The sequence below is a fragment of the Xiphophorus hellerii genome, chromosome 13 (genome assembly GCF_003331165.1).
Source record: "Xiphophorus hellerii strain 12219 chromosome 13, Xiphophorus_hellerii-4.1, whole genome shotgun sequence".
Taxonomy (NCBI): Eukaryota; Metazoa; Chordata; class Actinopteri; order Cyprinodontiformes; family Poeciliidae; genus Xiphophorus; species Xiphophorus hellerii.
In genome coordinates this window covers 13078157-13099082 of record NC_045684.1, presented here as the reverse complement: position 1 = coordinate 13099082, position 20926 = coordinate 13078157, and the positions used below count along the sequence as shown (strand labels likewise).

Here is a 20926-nt window from a genome sequence, read left to right as displayed (position 1 = left end):
AAATTTACACTTTTAATGCAACTTAGTTTAGTGTACAGCACATACAAGGCAACATTAGGCAGAGGAGTTAGTTATTTTTAGAACGAAACATTAGTAGTTAGACATGAATAATTCCTATCACCAGCAAATTAAAGCACTGAGTTGTAAATAAAGCCAAAATATTTGCATAATTTCTATTTCTCTCTTGCATTTATTCAGAAGTCTTTAACCTATATCAGAAATCACTTGCGTCTTTGTCCTAAATGTGATACCAGCTAAATTCTTTTCATTTATTTGGCAAAGAGACAAGCATACACACTATACTACACAAACAACAGGTGTAAAAATGTTCCTGAATAAGTAAAAACTGAGATTTTGTCAGAAGGTACAATCAAGAAAAGAGTTTTGTAAATACGTTTCTCTAACAGAAGGTTATTTATCTTAATGAATGTGTCATTAAAACTCAAATTAATAAATACTTAGTTATGAAAACACAAAGATCCAAAACCAAACGTTAAATGCAAATGCTGGTTTTGCTTCTTACTTTGCGATGATTAACTCAGATTGTTTTGTTAAATTTCTTTTGAACAAATCAAACTAGTAAGACGGGAAACAGAAAATGGGTCATCACAGACGACCTAAACAAAGAATCAAACTAACACAAAAAGTAAATCCCAGATCTAAAGCCTATAAGAAAATATTTCAGGTGAACGCCAACGACGAGATGATAAGGAAGGGAACACGACTCTACATGAAAACACCCAACACTCCAGTTCTTTAAAGTAGTTTTTATTTAGGAAGTGAAACCAATTTTGAGTGTTTTCATTGTGCTTTACATCGTCGCCAATCCAACTGGAGGTCCAAACAAACCTCAGAGGAAGAGCTTATAACAGGAAGCTTCAGTAAAAATAATCATTGTCGTCTTCGTCGTCATCCTAACTGTACAGATCTGTAGAAATAGTCCGACTCCAAAGTCACATCAGTTCGTTTGTACAAGGCCGTTAGCTGCAAAATAGAGGCATTCTTGTTTGCTCTTAAAAAAGGTGTTGTGCTGATGCTTTCAGAAATATTTCCAAAAATGGCACAGCATTCTGCAAACTGGAGGTGTCACTTTTCTTTTTTGTTGAATATTTTTCTCATGTTATTAAAGGACAGTACAGCCTGTGTGTTGCCAGCATTATTTTGTTTTGTATTTTTATTATTTTTTTTACATTTTCTTCATCACACTAGAAAAGGGAAAAGGAGGTTGTTATTTCTACATACAAGGCATTTTCTACCTGATTCTAAACTCTTTCACTGTGCTACTGTTTCTGACTCAAAAAGAGTTGTGAGATATAATTTGTAAGAGGAAGTGCTTTTATATAAGAATAGTTTAACTACCTTTTGGCTATAGTAGGCTACAGTAATTCATAGTAGAGTCTAAGTGTTCAGAGATGCTCTCTGGTGCTGAAATATTGACCATGTTTGCTCTTTCTGTTGTTACATTCAAACAGAAAGACACTAGCAAAGACATATTTCTGTCTACAGTCACACACTTTAACGTTTAGACCTGAAAAAAGTCCAATCTGTCTCAAAGTCTCAAATCTGTTCAAAGACTCAGAGACCCTCAATCTGCACAAACCGTCTGCAAAGCTGCTCCTTGTTGAACTCTTAACACTGTAATGTTACAGTCACAAACTCTAATACATTTTATGGGAATTTTATGTGGTAAACAAACATTAAATTGGGCTTAACTGGAAGATAATTGAAGTGGAAAGAAAGATACATGCATTGTTTTTTTTTGTTTTTATTAAATAAAAATGTTCTAATTAGTTTAGGGATTTGTATTTTCTCGTCTTAAATCCGATACCACTAAATAAAATCTAGTTCAACTGAGTGGGAAGCCACTTAATTAGCAAACAGAATCCACCTATTTGTAATTTAATCTCAGTATAAATTACATCTGCTAATTGATTAAAAAAAGTACCAGATTAATCGCACTCTGTGATTAAAGATTAATCACTATGCCTAACTTTGTAATCTTGAAATATAAACACGCACAAATTTGTACAAGCCTGTCTGGCCGCAGTCTAACCTGTTAAAACGTAAGAAATTATCTGATTGGTTTTTTTAGCTGCAGAAAGCTGGTAATGTCTCCCAGTACTTAACAGCAACTAAGAGAAACGTACGCCACTGCACACGTATACCAGGAGTAGGAAGCTTGTTCAGGGGAAAACTGACAGGAAAGATCTGAACCTAACCCTGTATGCACATTCTCAAAAAATCTTTTATTGTCCCAAACCAAACATGTCTGAAGATTCTCAGTTTTTCAAGTTTTTATATTCAGGAGGGTTTACAGGAAGTCATTTTGTTTTAAACGTTAAATATCCAATGGAACTTGTGCGTTGAGGCGACGGTCGCTTGTCCTCCTCCAGGTAAACCACCGGCGTAATTTGTACATGTGAAATTTGTAGTTTGTGTGTGAAGAGGTGCACGTGTGGGCTGGTGACGCAACACAAGAAACTTGAAAGATGTTCAACTTTTGTTAAACTTTCATCTTTCGTTGTCGTTTATCTCACCCTATGTGTCAGGACCACAATGTGCTGCTGAACTACATAATGCTCTACTGGAGAAACCCAGAAAATTATGGCTTTTAGGTCAAAATATTGTTGATTAATCTAAGTTTTGTAACATATGTGCTTTACAATTTTAATATTAACCTCATGTGTTAACATTACCAGCCTTAGTATAAATACAGTTCTTCTGTGAAGACCTCAGAGGCTTTGCTTGATAACGTTGGTGAACAAACAACAGTAGCACAACAGACAGGCCAGGGAGGAAGTGATGGAGAAGTTTCATTCATGCAAAAATGGAAAGAGGCCGGTACATCCATAAACCTACCCAGACATGGTCCAGCTCTAAAGCTAACGGACTGGAGGAGACTCTTAGTCAGAGAAGCAGCCAAGAGGCCCAGGGTGAATCTGGAAGAACTTCACAGATTCACAGCTCAGGTGAGAGAAGATGTGGACAGGATATGTTTTAGTCGTAAACTTTATCTACCTTTATTTTACGACAGAAAACCTCAAGAACTCCTGATGGTTTACCAGGAGCAGCACAGGGCGCCATCAGATGTAAAAAAAACAATATAACCTGTTCATTTGACACTAAGTTGTGCTTTTCTTAGCCTACTTCCCAACTATTCTGTGTGACAGAAAACAGATCATACATTAAACAGAGCAGTTCTTAAGCATTTAAAGCAAGCAGGTTATAGTTGGAAGACAGTTGGAACTAAAGTCAGTGCCGTTCTTTAAGTAAACTTGTTAGAAACTGCAAATTACTAAGACTGCAAAAACAAAAAAAATTGACCACGTATTTTGTCTAGTTTCTAGTTCAAATATCTTAGTACACCTGAAATGAGACAAACTAGCTTACAAAGTAACTTTTCAGTAAGATATGGGAGCTTGTTTTAAGTCAATAATTCCTTAATATTGATGCAAAAACTCCAGTTAAATTGGTGGATTATTTCACTTATGACAATATATTTTCCCCTTGTTGTAAGTGAAATAACCTGCAATTGCAACAGATACTTAATACTGACTTTAAAAAAGCTCTTATTTCTTGCTGAAAAATTACTCATAAGTAACTTTTGTATTTTTTCCAAGTGTGATAAGATAACTAGAAACTAGACCAAAAAATACTTTGTAATATGTTTACTTCCAGCAGAACAACAACCCTAAACACACAAGTTTAGATCACGGCTTATAGCCATGTTAGAATTACCCAAATCAAAGTTGAACCCCAAAAATCAAGAATCTGTGGCAAAACTTGAAAGTTGCTGCTCATTTACATTCAGTTTGGTCAGATGAAGTTTCAGCTACTTTGCAAAGAAGAATTAGACGCTATTTCAGTATTTAGATGTGTAAATGTGGTACAGATACGCCAAAAAGCAACTTTTTAATTGTTTTGGGGTTTTTTCTAGCAAAAGGTTTTTCTACAAAGCATGTATTGCGTTCCTTCTGCTTCATAACTTTGCATAAAATCCCAATAAAACACACCAAAAAGTTGTGGTTGTAACCTAATACAGTGCGACAGAAGTTCACGTTCATCCATGTTTCAGCACCAGAGATCTACGTTCTACTTTCTACAATATTTTAGAATATTAATACAAGTCAGGCAGTGCAAAAACCCACGTACAAAAAGACCCGACCCAACCCAACCCAGAGCTCTCCAAATAAAGGAGCTGATTCATTTCTGTGAATCCCAGCAGCATCTAATAGCTTGTAGTAACACTAATGTAATCAAAAAGCTAATGATCCCATCATCTAATTTTGACAAGCAGGCTTTGTAGTAGAGATTAAATAATTTTCGTCTTATTGTAAATATTTAAAGAATCCCCAATTAGGAAAAAGTCCAGAAAAATTTCCCTGGAGTCACAACAGAAACGCAGTTCCTGTAAATTTAGAGCTCTTATCCTAACCCATCTATTATTCAACGCTTCCGTTCGCTAACTCCCTGAAATTTAATTTCTTGCAACTATGTAGAATAAACGTAGTTGAACGTTTAAAAAAATTACAAGCAGCTATGACCAGCGCTTCTTGAACATATCATGCATTATTGCTCAGTCGGATGTGAACGGAATATTGCCCACGTCAGAAAAGCTGCTTCATTTGCCTCTTATCTAAGCAGTTTGGCAAAATATATATATAAAAAAAAAATACTCATAAAATTGGCATAGTTTCTGTTATTTAGACAGCTTTTTTTCCTTTTTTTTTGCATGCAAAGGTTTTGGATACTTAAAGTGGCAAAAATAAAAAAGATACTCAACGTTTACAAAGTGTCAAATGCTTTGGCATATTTGTAACAAAAGGCAAAATGCTGCAATAAAGTGCAAAATAATACAAGATAAATAAATAAGTAAATAAATAAATAAAATGCAGAAAAATGTATTTCATAACACTGGAAAAGGTTTAACCTTATTAAAGGAATGACGGACATTTTTATGTCCTTATTCTTTTTGATCAATGACAAATAAATAGTGAAAAAAACATATAAACATTAGATTTAAGCATTAAGAGAACATCATTTTGGAGCCGCCTGATGGCTTACTTTGTGTTTTGTGCTAATATTTAACTAGAGGATCATTTTACTATTATTCAGAAGCCAATTGGTATTAAATATTAAAAAGAACTTAACGTTTTTTTCTGTCACTTCTATATTTTCAATGCATTTTTAGGAAAAGTGGGTCTTACTTGTTTTCACAATTCATTGTGGTTCAATGATTCACCATGGATGAAAGCATATTGTAGTGTAAGAGAATATAATAGATACTCTGACTCAATTAATGGACTTAAAGTTGTTCCTAGCAATTCAATTTAAAAAGTGAAACTCATAAAATGTATAGATTTATTACGCAGAGAACAATATACACTAATTTGTTTGTACAGTTTGATTTCACACACCTCTGGCCATGGAAGTTACTGGAACACCTGAATTCAATGATCTGTCTGAATATAGCGAATTTAAAATTCCTATTTCTGCTCATTATGATGAACCTGATTTATCTCAAATTAAATCCATACTGTGTTACTTGTGCACAATTTTCTGCTAAATGTTTTCCTTCCACTCAGTTTTGGATGCTGGCATCATTATGTGAACAATCAGCTTCTGAAGTGTAATTATAAAGTCTACCAGGATTTTTTGGGCCAAAACCTACACTTCACCGTGAAAAATCACTCTTTGTTAATTATATGAGAAAGTGAATTTTGGGTTTTCATTCCCTTCATACTACAGTCATCAAAATATTTTATATATATCACTCCATGTGTAATTAATCTACATAATGCATGAGTTTCATTTTTGTTCGTAATTTTACCATAAAAAGCACAACACTGATTATTCTTCTGATTCCTTTGCATTTTCTTGTAAGCTTCAGTTTCACTGAAAACAGGACACAATAATTATCCTTAGATTATGAATCTTTGTGTCTAAAAAAGCTGAAAAAGATTTGCTAAGACGGTGGATTCTGTGCTTGATCACATAAACTCTGAGAAAAGACAGAGACGTGGAGGAGAAATTGTGCTTTTGTGTCGTTTCCTCGTTGGTAGAAAAACATCTGACGTGGATTGATATGGACACAAATAGATCTCAGAGTATAATGTTCTAGATGTGCTGTGCTTTAGTTTACCTCACTGGGGAATAAATCCTATCAGGTTCTCTCAAACTTTTTAATAAACCTTCAAATAAAAATAACTGAGAGGTTTCCGAAACCAGAAAAAAAAACTTCTCCTTTGTTGCACTCTGGTTAATCTTTTGGAGTAAAGCAGACGAAATTGGATGTAAGTTAAGTAAATAAACCCTAGATGTGCTTTCAGAGTCTCTTATTCACTCAATGAGCTCAGAGGGGAAAAAGCCCCCTTAAAGCACGCAGACTCGTAGTGCTTGTTCAGGTAACTCTTGAGCGCAAACGTCTTGTCGCACCGCTTGCACTTGTAATGCTTGAAGGCTGAGTGAGTCTGCATGTGGGCACGCAGGTTCGATCGGTCAGCAAAGGCTTTCCCACAGTGCGCGCAACCGAAGGGCTTCTCTCCGGTGTGCGAGCGCATGTGACCCTGCAGCAGCCACGGTCGGCTGAACGCTTTCCCGCACACGTCGCACTTGTGCTTGAGGTCGTGGGTGAGCAGGTGCATTGCCATGGCAGGCATGGAGACGTACACTTTCCCACATGTCGGGCACTTCTTGGCCATCTTGCTGTCGATGCTTCTGTGCGTCTGCTTGTGTCGGCTCAAGTTGGAGGATGTGGCGTAGGTTTTGCCGCACTCACTGCATGTGTGCCTCTGGGTCGCCCCTCGTGGGTTTGCCGCTGCTTTTCTTCGTGACCGTCCATCCATGATGAAAAATGCGTCTACTGAGTATCCTTCGCTCACGGCGGCGTCTCCGTTAATGTACCCGCCGGCTGAGGACGAGACCTCAGACCTCGGACTGTCCGGCTGGTCTGAGTCCCCATGGATGTCGCTGTGGATACCTGAATAGGTGTTGTTTATGTGGCCGTAGATGATTGATGAGTGGCTCGGAGAGGGCACTTTAGAGATGACTGAGGAATCACTTCCCACCACATCTTCATAGGGATTCGGGCTTAGATAATCACTGACGTAACCTAAGGAAACAGCAAAACACATTAGTCATCATGGAGGGAGGAACGATCAGACATTAAAATCTGGGTTGTAATTCTTGTAATGTATCCAACTCTTGTGCTTTTGGTTGTGGGAATCTGCTTTAGATTACCAAAAAATCCAACTACAGAACACCAAAACAAGATGTGGACTGCAAAAACACAAAATCTCAAAGGATTTTTTTGGTCTAGTGTACACTTGAAATAAGGCAAATCGGTTTTGATAACTAGGATGAGTTGAAATGTATGATTAATGTATAGATTAAAATTACTTTAACTTCAAGATGACGTATTGTGAATTGGCGCCACATAAATAAAAATAACATTTTTCTTTTGCATGTTCCACGCGTTCGAACTGAAAAGGGGAAGCAGGCATTCAGTGTTATGGCTCCTTCAGCCTGGAATCAGCTCCAGTCTGAACTCAAGATATCAGAACTGATTTCAATGGATTTATTTTGAGCAGTTCTTAAAAACAGGCAACAAGATTCTATTAAACAGTGTCATTGTTTTTAAATAGTTTTATATTGTTTTACACTTGTGTATATGTATAAATTAGTTTTATTTTGTAACCAGGTTGCTGTGTATTGCAGACTTCTGCCCAGGTCCCTCTTGAAAATGAGATCCAGATCTCAAAGGGGTTAAATAAAGGAATTGAATTGAAAAGGAATCAAATTAAAACTCAACTTTGCTACTAATTACTGTTTACTTGTCCCTCAGTTTAAAATACTTGACTCAAACCTGGAGATGTTGCTTCAATATGTTCACATAAGTTTCATGATGCTGTTTAATTTCTGAGGTGTATCAATCAGCAAAACAAACATGATACAACCAATTCCATAATTTACAGTTCCTACAGTGTTCACAGGTTTTTAAGCCGCTTTAATTTTTATCCAAATGTACCGAAGGTATGACCAAATATTTCACCTCTAGTTTAATCAAACCACAACATAAAGTTCTGGAAAAAACTTAAGAGTCCACTGCACTGAACCCCATTGTAAACCTCCTGGTTATTCCACCAAATATTGGTTTCTGAACTCTTCCTGAGTTAAAACATTAGTATTGTTGTTTCTAAATGAATATAAACTTGTTTTCTTTGCATTATTTGAGGTCTGAAAGCACTGAATCTTTTTGTTATTTTGACCATTTCTCATTTTCTGCAAATGAATACTAAAATTTTGCTTGGAATTTCAGATACATGTTGTCAGTAGTTCATAGAATAAAAGAACAATGTTAATTCTTACTCAAACATAAACCTATAAAGAGTAAAATCAGAGAAACTGATCATTTTAAGTGGTCTTTTATTTTTTTTTCAGAGCTGTATATCTCCAAATATTCAGTTAGTGTCACTAAATGTACTGACTGACTGTGATCTAGATTTATGACTGAGTGACTTTTCAGCCTATATGCTAGTAGAGGACTGGTTTCACTGTGGATATTAATGCCTTAGCCAGTTTATTGACGAGGTCTTTTAGTTTCGTTCTGGTGTTAATAAGAACATTTGCACACAAAACTTGCTGTTTAAACTTTTGTGTAAACATTGTTTAAAACAATGGATGTGGCACGTTGAACACACAAGACAAACCTGACTTTCCCTTCCTGATTTTTTGGCTTATTTCCACATAGAAGAAGTGTTTGACATGTTGGCTTTAACTTTGGCAACATTCACACGGCAGCCTGATGTGACACAATTCCGATTTTTTTTTTTTTGTCAAATTTGATATTCTTTGCCGTGGTCGTTCACACTTCCGTGTTCTCCAGCGTGACCTGAAAGTGTCCCGCATGCGCAGTAGGGGGCGCAGTAACGTCACCGTGCTCAGTGTTCTGCCAACCGCCATAAAACGAAGAAGTGCTCAGTGTTTGCGGGAGTAAACATGGAGTCTAGCTTACACATTTAAAGTTGTTGTCCGACCGGAGCCAGCATATTAACAACTTAATCCTCATTATCGTCCGCCATGGTTGTTATTTTTCTTCCCGCTTGGGCGTATCGGGACGCAGAGTAGTGACGTTGGTCGAGTATCTGTGACGTTCAGGATGTGGCCGTTAGGATTCAGGTCAGATTTGAAAAGGTCAGATAGTATCGGATATCCAAGTGGCCTGGATCGCATTACAAAAAAAATCTGATCTGTGTTGTTCAGACTGTTATAAAAAGATCAGATATGAGTCGCATTAAGGCAAAAAAAAAAAATCTGAATTGGGTCAGCCTTTGATTCTTACTTTTATGTCTGAAAGAATCAGTTGACTGATTGTTTCTACTGATTTAAAAAAAAAAAGCAAAGCTAAATATATAGAAATAAGGATGAATTAAAACTTCTGAGAGTAAACAAATGCTATGTAAGAATGAACCACACTCAAATTAAACTCAGATCTGAGTTACAGCCTGCTATCGGATTTTAAACTGCAATCAGATGAGTTGTGCTTCAAGACCATATTTTGTCTTTTCTTTGTGCCTTTTCCTTTTGGGAAAGAACCTGGAAATGGAGAATTTTGCGGTATTTATAGAGGGACTAAAATGCTTTTATGCCTTTGGCAGCACTGCGTAGACACTTTCCGACCCTCTGTAGGAAATCTTTATTTTTCATAGAAGGGTTCAGTAAGCACACTTGCTCCTCATCAGCTGCACCTTTCCTGACAGGTCCACCGCCACACACCGTCACACCCTGGGGCTGTCAGAGCTTCGGCTGTTGTAACATAGACCATCTCTATTACAGCAGATGGGAGGTCTAATGCTCAGTGGGCACGCCGATACTGACAGTCCTCCTCTTGAGCTAAACTGCAAGTACATCTGCCTGGAGATCCACAGATTCCTCCGGCCTTGCCCTGCATTTTTCTGCACGGCTCTTGACAAATCGGATCAATTATTTCTTAGTGAGTTTTGATGTTGGCTGCTTCATTATTTCTATTATTGGCTTGAGCTCAACAGGCTGAACTCGAACAGACGCAAAGAGAGAGACTGGTCGCTAATAACCCACAGCCACAACTCCTGTGGATCTGCCGATCAATAGCTCTCCATTTCAATTAGCACTCTGTGGGCATTAAGACACAGACAGCAGAGGAGATACTGTTGCTGGTAATATAATTTCATGATGCAGTTCTGAGAAAAGCTCAGATGTTGATCGATATTACGACCTGGAGAAGGGAGACGAATGGAAGAGAGAAAGAAATAAAAAATGAATGAAAAAGAAAGAAAGGATTTTACACTTTTTATGGTGAGTGTGGTTGTGTGTTTTGGCAGGGTGGCACTCTGCTCTATTTCTAATTTAACATTTTAAATGTAATTAAGACAGAGTAAAAACAGGAAGATGGAGGAAAGAATAGTGAGGTGTGGTGGAAAGACTGAAAATCGTGAATCATAAATATTCTATCACTGCACTCTCACAGCATGTGTGTGTGTGTTTCCTGTTTTATAGAGCATGAATAAAGTTTTTGAAACATGATCATGTGTTTCTTTTTGAGCTTTATTTAATTAGGTATGTCATCTAAGAAAAGCTCCTGGCCTGAACTGACATCCTTTCAGCATCTCCTCTACAGGGAAATTGGCCTTAAGCCGTTTTTCTTTGTTTGTTTTGTGTCATTTATTCATTTATTTATTTTCATTTTTACTTTGCGTTGTAGCTTAGGCATATAGTGTGGTGGGTCTGGTTGCCCTAAAGTGTTGAAGCAGAAAAAAACTGTTTTGATAAATATGTAAAAATTTAAAAAAAATGTGAACAAAAGCTACATATTAGCAAGTCAATGCTAATGCCTAAAGCTAATTCATTTGACTTTCTCATTTTGCTAACCAGCTGTTGCTAAAATTAACAGCTAATCAGCTAGTAAGAACAACATTGCATTAGCATGTTGTCCAACATGCTAATGCAAACATTAGTAAATTGATGCTACTACACCAAACTAATGTAATGTGGGCTAATTCTAGCATTAGCATGCTAATACTAATGTTTATTTTAATGTAGTATCAAATTTGTACAAATTGACAATTGTACACTAAACTAATGTAATGTATGCTAATGCTAACATTAGCATTAGCACACTACTACACTAAACTAATGTAACGTGGGCTAATTCTAATGTAAAAACCTATTTAGCTTAAAATGTGGTATTGTTAAATATGTTTACATTTATATGCTAATACTTAGTAGGGGTTGAACCAATTAGTCGACTAGTCAGGACGTCTCGCGAGTTTTTACATTTCATGTCGACTAGTCGCAGTCATGTGATTGCCGGTGGTGACAGCCTGTGCTGATCTGACAGCACAGTATACGTCACAAGACACAAGAAAAATAAGTTAATACATTAGTTTAAATGATATGTAGATGGATGCATATTTGTGGTTTTACAGTGTTTTTAAAAGGAGATGGAGTTGCAGCTGCAGTCCACTACAAAACACGAGCCGTCTAAAACTCGCCCCCTTCCCGCTAAGGATGTCACTTAGCTGGCTCGCGAGTGTCTTTGTCACGACGATCTAACTAATACATTATGATGTTATGTTGCTGATTAAATAAAGATCTGTGGTAATGACAGCTGCTGATTAAATAAAAGCCTGTAGTTGGTAATGACAGTGTATACTTGTCTGACATATATATAGCCGTGAGTTCGTGCTAAGAATGACACTTCGTGCTTAGAAGTGTCATCAGATCAGCTGTCAGAAGTGTATGACACTCTGACAGCTGATCTGACAGAACACTGGCTACAAAATGGCGTCTTCAAAACAGATCGAGGACAAGCCCGCATCTTGTCAAACAGGTAGAAATTCGTCAACAGTGTGGAAATATTTCACTAAAGATGACTCTTCTGGTTTAACTACCGTAACATGCAAAATCTGCAAAGCTGTGCTGAAGTACAACAAAAGTACGACCGCGCATCGCGGTGAATGGGACGACCGCGCATCGCGGTCGTAGCCTACTTTTGTTGTGCGTTTAAGTAAGATGTGCGTTTCCTTTTGAATGTTGGTTTCCCAGCAACTTATTATTTATCATAAACTATCCCGATGTTTTGTTGTTTCACTTGTTGCTGTTCTGTGTAAATGCCGTATTATTCCGTGAAAACGGGTAATAAAGCCTGTACGTTACTCCAAAGCTTTGCGTCTTGCGTTGCTATGACGTCACAACGACTAGTCAACTCGACATCGACTCGACTTTTATCATGTTGACGTTGACTAGAAAATATCTTAAATCGTTCAATCTGCTGAGTCAGCAGAGCTTCCTGCCGCGCATCGGGCGGAGGAGAAGCAGGTGGTTTCGTTGAATTCAGCTGTAACCAAACGGGATCCGTTCATAACAAGTTTGGCTTGTGATGTTCCAAAAGCTCCATGTAGTCAGTGTGATAATTTGACTCCTATAGTAACTATCCAGAGATCATCAGCATCAGCCGGTGTTTAGAAAAAAAAAGTCAGACCCGACTTTGTGCAACAAACTTTTCCCCGCTGCTCACGAAGAATCTCCATAATAGACTTAGTAAAAGCAGGAGAAGGGGAGAGTGTGTGTGTGTGTGTGTGGGGGGGGGGGGGGGGGGGGGGGGGGGGGGGGCAAATATTTGCCGTGAAAATAGCTAATAAAGCCTCCAAGTAATTGTGAAGGGTTTTTGCGCTTACGTCCAGTGTTGTATAAAGTACTGAAATCTCAGAGTCAAGTAAAAGTACAAGTACCTCTCCAAAATATGACTTTGGTAAAAGTCGAAGTCACTGACTGAAATGTTACTTGAGTAAAAGTCTTAAAGTATTTGAAACTTCTTGTACTTAAGTATGGAAATTACTGTAAAAATGGATGTACTCAAGTAATGTAATGAAAAGTACAAGTAAAAAGTAAAACAAAGCAAATGCAGTTTGAATGACATTTTTTATATTTTGGTAAACTTGTCAAATACACTTAAAATAATGTACACAACCAAGTGCAGGCAAAATTAAACCTGCTAATAGATATACCTGCAGGCATCATTTAGTTAAGAAAATTAGGTGCTTTACCTATAGCACAAGGTTAACTTAACCTGCTTTACAACTGAACCAGCTTCTTAGTATACCCTCCAGGACAGAAAATACAAAGTTTTTGTAAGCCTTAAGTTTTCCCTTCAAGTAAGGTCAGTGCTGAAAATGAGAAAAATAAATAGTACAGAAAATGCGGCCAACATGAAGAAAAAGAGCTGTTACGATTACTCTACTTCACAAATCAGTGAATCAGTCAATCCTACAGTCAGTAGGTGGTGCACACAACTGGTCATTATGCAAAAGAAAAAAAGAACTGGGAGGAAAATGCAGCTTATTGGCATCTGTAAACCTGGTTTTGAACTTGCTTGCCTTTCCTATATTCGTTAAATTTAGTCTAAATTGCTATCGCTATGGCTTCTGTCCCCCCTTGAACAGAGGAGTCTAGGTAGCCTGCTACAGTCAACATTAGGCCTAAGCTAAATACACCACGTGTGGAACTGAAACAATGCCAAACAAAGTTCATTTATGGTCAAGATTTCACAATACAGTAGTGCCTAGTGACCAAGCTATAGTTACTGAAACACGAGGATTATAACCATTTCATAAGAAGTTACCTCGATGTGTTTCTTCAAGTTGGACGGGGAGTTTTTGTAAGATAGAATTTCCATGTGACTGCTACTGATTGCGAGACTTGCTTTGTGTTTAATGGGAGAAGCGAAACAGGTGTATCCTAATTAAAAGTAAAGAAATCAAGAAATGGCAAAAAATGTGGAATGAAGATAAGAAAGGAAGAAGATTATATGAAGTACAAAAGTCAGTTTGAATTCGAAGCATTAATGAACGAAACAGAAGAGAAGAAATAATAATTAGTAGATTAAGAGTAGGTCATACCTACTTAAATGACATGCTTTATAAAATAGGGAGGAAAAATAATGATAAATGTGAGAGATGTGGAGAGAAAGAAAATGTAGAACACATATTGATGAACTGTAAGTCAAATGAACTCAAAAGGGAAGAATTAAAGAGAATAGTTAGAAATATGGGGCATGAATGGAATCTTAAAGGTATATTAGGAAATGAAGGAAACATAACAGATATTCACAAATTAAGGAAAGCATTGTTTATTTATCTTAAGAATACAAAATTAAAAAGTAGAATTTAATAGATATGAAGTAATGCTTCTACACACTCATGTACAGTAGGTGGCGGTATGCACCTTAAAGTTGCTTGTGATCCGCCATAATAGAAAAGAAGAAGAAGAAGAAGTATCCTATTGGTGGTGATGAACAAGCCCAGGCACTTTGTTCGGTAGCCTACTTGCTACTTGCTAATCAGTAGGTGGGGTCAAAACACTTGCGTTTCTCTCTCTCGCTTTTTTGTAACGAGTAACTAAACCACACATTGAAAATGTATCGGAGTAAAAGTACGCAATTAAGTTCGGAAATATAGTGAAGTAAAAGTGAAAGTCATCAAAAATTTTCATACTCCAGGAAAGTATGAAGTACTCCAAAATATACTTAAGTAAAGTAGTGAAGTATTTTTACTTCGTTACTATACAACACTGCTTACGTCACTATGACGTCACCGCGACTAGTCGACATCGACTCGACTATTATCATGATGTAGTCGACCTTAAAAAATATGTAGTCGTTCAACCCCTAATACTTAGGTCCACAACTGATTAGTGTCATGTTCATAACAGATGTTTATTCCAAGCTAATGTTTGCAGGCTAATGCTCATGCTAACAGCTTTTTAGGTTAAAAATATTTCAGTGTTGTTGAGCTTACAAAGGCTTACATTAGTATGCTAATACTCCATAACTATATAGTGTAATTTTCATATTCTTTAACAAAATAGACTTGTAGCGCCACACTTTTCACAAATGGAAATACGTCTTTTTCTGCCAAAAGAGATTATCTTTAATGTGTATTACAGATGTCCTATGAGTGTTACAAAAAATAAGATCCAATGTAGGTTCACGGAGAAATGTTTAGTCATTATGTACTCCAGTGCAGATGCCAGCAATGAGCATAAAAATGACTCACATTGGCAGCAGCTGGCACATCCAGGATAGACCACAAGAGACCCAAATGATGGCAGTCAGTGAAAATTGTACAGTGATGTCACCAAACAGAGGTTGACTCATACTGAACAGCATTAAGACCACTTGGTAGTTTGTTAGACGTTACATTTTGTTTTGTTTTTATGTCAAACTCTTTGTGACGCATGTCGGTTCTGTATGTGTACCAAACTGTTTGCATTTGACCTGTTGCTACATGTTTTCACAACCAGAGTAGATACAGCTGCAGTCCATGCTCGTGCGTCTAATAACTGTCAAAACGAACTTTAGTTGCATTAGTTACACGTGCAAGCAGTGTCTGAACTGCTAGGAGAAAAAGGTTAAGAAAATGTTAAGTTATGCTGTTTTTCCACACTGGAGAATGCCTGAGAAAATGTGCTATCTAAGAGAAATTATGACAAAAGTAAAACTTGACTTCTCCCTGTTATTCAGTTTTTATGTAAAAATAAAATTATGTAACTGCTGCTTTTGTTTCCTCAGTATCAGAACTCTGTCTCTTTCTGTTTGTCTTTATCTTCATTCATGTCTCCTCTGTATTCATTTCAAAGTACCTTTGCAGCATCAGAGCTGAAAGCAATTTTAAATGCTTATTAAAGTTTAAATACCCATCCCAAAGATGAGTGTTTCCTCTTATATGTGTGCTTAAAGTGTAAAGTATTAGAAAGGGAAATAAAATAAAAGGATGAGATAGAAAATGAGAGAAAAGGGGAGAAAAAAAGCTGCAAGCCACAATTTATTTTTTGATCCAAACCAACAGCGACTGATGCACACTTGTGTGCTTTGGACACTTGTAGGTCACTGTGTGTGTGTGCACATGTGTGTGAGTTTGATGCTGTGCACTCAGCTGTGCAAGCTGGCTGGGAAATGTGCCGAGTTGACAGAAACACAGCGATGCGAGTGTGTGCTTCTGTGCGAGCAACAAGCTGCAGTTGCTTCGCTCAACATCTTGTTATATTTATAACGGTGGATAATTTCTGGAGTCTTTACTTGTTCGCCTTAAAGCTTCTGTTGCTGGTCGCAGGTTTCTGCTCTCCACTTCCGCCATCTGAGCGCCTGAGATCTCTTCTTCTTACATTTGACCTTGCTACAATGTGAACCTGACCAGGCTGCACGAACACAATTACATGCCGGTGTGGTGGAACAAAACTCAGTCAGCTCTTTCAAACTGCGGTTATTTCCCCACTAGAGGGCAGAAAAGAGCTGACGGAAACGAAACCAAAGCACAAAATAACCCCATAAAGGGATTTAACAAACGATTGGCTGTTATTTTCATCCCAGTAAAGACTCATTTGTTCACTCACCGATGTTTGCTTCCTATCTGGCCTATTCTTTCTCAGTTTGACATATGGTGCTGCTTATCAGACCTTGTGTGCTGGAAACAGCTGCCTGCTCAGTGGCCTAATAAATCAGCAGAGGGCTTTGCCACAAAAGATGGTCTAAGTAATTTCTATGTATCACAATGCCTCATAACATTCTTCTAACTACCTCTTCTTCTTTTTGGTGTTTGCTAAGCAGTTTTACTCTTGTCTATTTTTTTTTATTATTATTTTCCTAGCACGAATCAACCTTAAATAATCTCTTTTAAACATATTTGAACCTATAACTTCAAAACTAACATCTGGAACCAGTTAACTTTTTTCTGTGTGAAACCCATATTTTTGTTTCTTACAACATTGTTAATTTAAAATTAACAAATTAAATTTAGTTTTACTTTCTACGGGATGATTTTTTGATTTTAACAAATGTGTCTACTTTCATTTCACACAACTGGCACTGATATGGTTCCACTGGACAGATTTGACTCATTTCTCTCTTCATATTTTCCATTTTCCCTGACATTTTTGCTCAGTGTTGAAGAGATTCGTCAGCCTTTCCTCGTATCCAGTATCCAGGATTATGCAGCGTGTGGGGAACCATTTGCAGTCAATAGGGATGTGGAAAATAAAACAGAAATCTTGGGAAAACACTTCCAGGGTCTGGATGACCATTATGTGAGGAACATAACATTTAGCAGAACAACAGGGAATCCCAATGCCTGCGCACTGGTGACATAATATATTAACAGAATCATTTAATACAGTTTGCTGCAAATATCTCGCTGTGATTATGTTTTTTCTACTTAGCTAAACATAATATATCCTCTTTAGTGTACACAATTTGCACTTGCAAACTTAAATATACCATAGAGGCTTTAATGAGAGAGAATCAGAAACTAAGTCTTTACAAGTAGCTCATTTTTCAACCTGTTCTGTAAAAATCTGATATTTAAATCCGCACACATTGCTTATGCCTCTGGCTGACTCCACAAACAGTGACACACTTTTTTTCACAAAGACTCTGTGAGTACACCAAAGTGTGAAATGTGTGAATTTTCCCGTAAAAAGCCAAATCAGTCCACGTCTCACAGGAAGAGGGATTGCTGCAAAGTCAATCACTAGATGCAATCGCCTGAACTTGGTTAGATAGGTCAGCTCTCAATGCACTTTGCAAGAAAAACAGGCCCAATTTATTTCAAATTATACAGTAACATTGAATAAATCAACCAAATACAAAAACAATCCATTAGATTGAATAAGGCGCAGTTCAATCTGATCCCAAATTTAATACAAGGTACTCTAATTCAGATTATAATCTCAAACATTAGTCAGCTGCATCAAGTTATTGTCAAAACTTCTTATCCATTAGCATTTGACTTTGTCTTGTGTTGGACTGATTACTTTAAATATTTCTGGATCTGTAGTAGGTCTGGATCTGAACTAGTAGGTCATAAATGAAAATATAAATGTCTGTTTTCTCCTGTTTGTTTGCTTTATGTGGTAGATTTTTGGCTTTGAGTTGAAATACATGTTTCGTATCGAACTGAGTTTGAATATTACAGACAAATTAAACGATGCCGGCGCAGCAACGACCCAGAAATGATCCACAGCAGAGACCAACCACCTGGAATACACTTAGTTTTGCTTGCATGTAACTTTTTTCCCCCTCATCTGCAGATGTTAGGCATTCATTTCTCTGTGCACATCTAAAAATACATCCAAGGAAAGCACTGTGTAAGAAATGGGAAGTGGGAGGTTTTTTTTCTTCCATTTATGTTTACCCTGAGGACATACCTTTGAGAATTGTGACCTCAACAAGGTCAACCTGATTTATTTACGCAATAGTCTCAAAATGCATACCTTAATCTCCAACTGCAAACAGTGATCTTTAAATCTCTGTAAATACTTTACATTTCACTGACTTGAATTTGATGTATATTTTGTGCTTAGACCCAGGTTTGACCCTTTTTTCCTACTCCCTCTCAATCAGTCATGACTAACGCTTTAAATCTGGGTATTAAAAGTGTGTTTTCACAAACCTTTGTCATGATTGTGGAACCGCAGACTGAGCTCCTCTCTCCGGCTGTAGGAGGTCTCCAGTGCAGCAGCAGAGAAGTCGTCCAGTTTGACTTTCTTCACTAAGAAAGACCGAGGCATGGTGGGACAGTCGCTGCTCCTGCGCTCATACGATTAACACACGCTTTTCTTCTCTTTCCTAATCCTCTTAACTCTGCACCCAGTGATGGGAATCAGTTGATTTTTCGCGTATAATTTAATCTCCTGGCTTCCTACAGCGTCGAATTCAAAAGTAGAGGCATTATTTTTAGTGTTTCTCCTGTGCTTCTTTGTTTTCAGCAACAACAACAAAAAAAGTGTTTTATAGTTAAAACTTAGCTCTGGAAGACCAGTGGAACTCCAGTAGGTCGTAAATGGAAAATATAAATGTCCGTTTTCTCCTGTTTGTTTGCTTTATGTTGTAGGTTTTTGGTATTTAACTCCGTGCATGTTTCAGCACCGGACAGCTCCTCTCCTCCTGTCCGATCCGCTCCGGCAGAGTCAGAGTCACAAACGGGCAAGGGAAAAACCAGCTGAAAATCCGAAACGTGTGCCAACCAGTGAGGTTTTATGTCTCTCAAAACCAAAATGAACAAAAGCAGAACGCGAGCGGCGAGTTGTGACTGTTTGCAGAGTGGCGTAAAAAAAAAAAAATCAGATTATAAGGTTTCACAAAGAAAGCAGCCGAGTCCAAAAAAAAAAAAAAACGTCTCGAAACCTTCGTGGGGTTTTTACTTCTCAGATGGCAACGCAGCTCCGTGTGAAATATTGCTTTTTACTGCTGGAAGACCAGAAACAGAGCATCGGATCGCTTCCCTCTCTCTGCCTTCCTTTCTCGTTACGTTTTTCTCCTTATCGGAGCTGCAGCTCTCTCTGACGCCTGAGACCAGCTGTTGCGGCTTTAAAGGACGAGAGAGACAGAGAGACAGAGAGACAGACAGACAGAGAGAGAGAGAGGTAGAGAGAGACAGCTCCTTTCTCTCCATCAAAGAAAAAATAGAGCATCTTGTCTTCTGGGACCAGCAGCGGTGGAAGTTGGTTTAATTAGACACCTTTAGTTCGTCACTCACGCTGGTTTTTATTAAAGCGAAACTAAAAATTGGAGGCACATTATTTGGTCACAAAAGCATTTTTTAAAACGTGTTTAGAAAAATATGGTTGGCATTATAGCGCGCTTTACATATTAAGTGCAAGTTAATAGCAATGGCGTCAGCGTGGTGTGATCATAAATAGCTTTGCTAGCTTCACTGCAGTAATTCCTACAATATTTTCCCTTAACAGCAGAGGGCGCTACTGTGAATGTAACGCCAAGAAGCTAAGCTAATATTGTTACGCAAGGTTAATTAACCTTTACCTGGCGTCGTAAGGTTAATTATGCAAACATGACAGTGCAGGTGCCCGTCCCTGATTGGCTGCCAGAAGACGCCGGAAACGTCCAATTGGTGGCCTCCCGGAAGTGACGGATATAAAAGCTGCAGACGCGGACTTCCTGCCATCCATCCTCAGCTCATGTCAATGGGCCGCACTGTCTGTTAACACCTTGTAAAGTTCTTGGAGCTGTAGGAGTGAGCTGCTGTTTGTTTGCTTAGTTTTCTCATGTTTTTCCTAATTAGGTTGGTAAGTTTTTGTCATTTGGTTTATTTACTTTCAATTAGGTAAGTTTTGGTTCATATTCAGATAGTTTCCTTTTGTTTGTTGTTTTTGGCATTATAGCTCACTCTGAAGCCATATGCTCCATTTCTTGTAACATCTCAATCAAAAATACATCTTTTTAAAATAAATAATGTAAAATGTTCAACTTTATGTGTGTCGACTGCTTGGGATCTGATAGAGGATGCACCCTTCATGTTGCGATCTGGCCACCCCTAAATGGGCCATAACACATATCTATTTGTTCAGCTTTATAAATAAAAGTTTATTTTTTCGTAAAACGAATAATCTGTGTTGTGACTGAAGTGGAAGGTGAATTTTTAGGCAATATTCCCAAAACTTTCCAAACTTTCCAAAATGCAATTGTTAAACAGAAAAGTAGCTGCAAGAGAATCATTTCCTGCACAAAAAAAATGTTAGTTTAATTTTTGATGCTCTTATAGCACAACTATCTTAGATTTTTAATGTACATATGGATGTAAGTTGAAACTTTTTATGATCCAAATCCAAAGTCAGGCCTTAGTTTTATATTATTCACATCCAACAGAGCATAAATAAAAGATAATCAGAACCTACAACAAACATCTCAGTCTTTTGGACTCTAGAAAACAAAGGTTGGTGTTATCGGCAGAAACAGACATATTTATTGGTGTCTAAATGGTAGAATATACTGTGAATCCATAAAGTGATGAACCAACCAGGAGAGGACCGACAATTGAGCCTTGTGGAACTCCGTGAATAGTTCTGATTTCTCTCATTTTAGCTATATTTACATGTTTGA

The 20926-nt window shown here is 37.5% G+C and overlaps 1 protein-coding gene across 1 annotated transcript; it reads right to left on the bottom strand.

Moving 5' to 3' along the window:
* Positions 1 to 752: 752 nt before the first annotated feature.
* LOC116731852 (transcriptional repressor scratch 1-like) lies at positions 753 to 19537 on the bottom strand. Its single transcript, XM_032581714.1, has 2 exons — positions 18480 to 19537; positions 753 to 7111 (listed from the first exon to the last, which is right to left on the bottom strand). The coding sequence occupies exons 1-2, from the start codon at positions 18595 to 18597 to the stop codon at positions 6336 to 6338; spliced, it is 894 nt and encodes a 297-aa protein (XP_032437605.1). The 5' UTR covers positions 18598 to 19537; the 3' UTR covers positions 753 to 6335.
* Positions 19538 to 20926: the final 1389 nt, after the last annotated feature.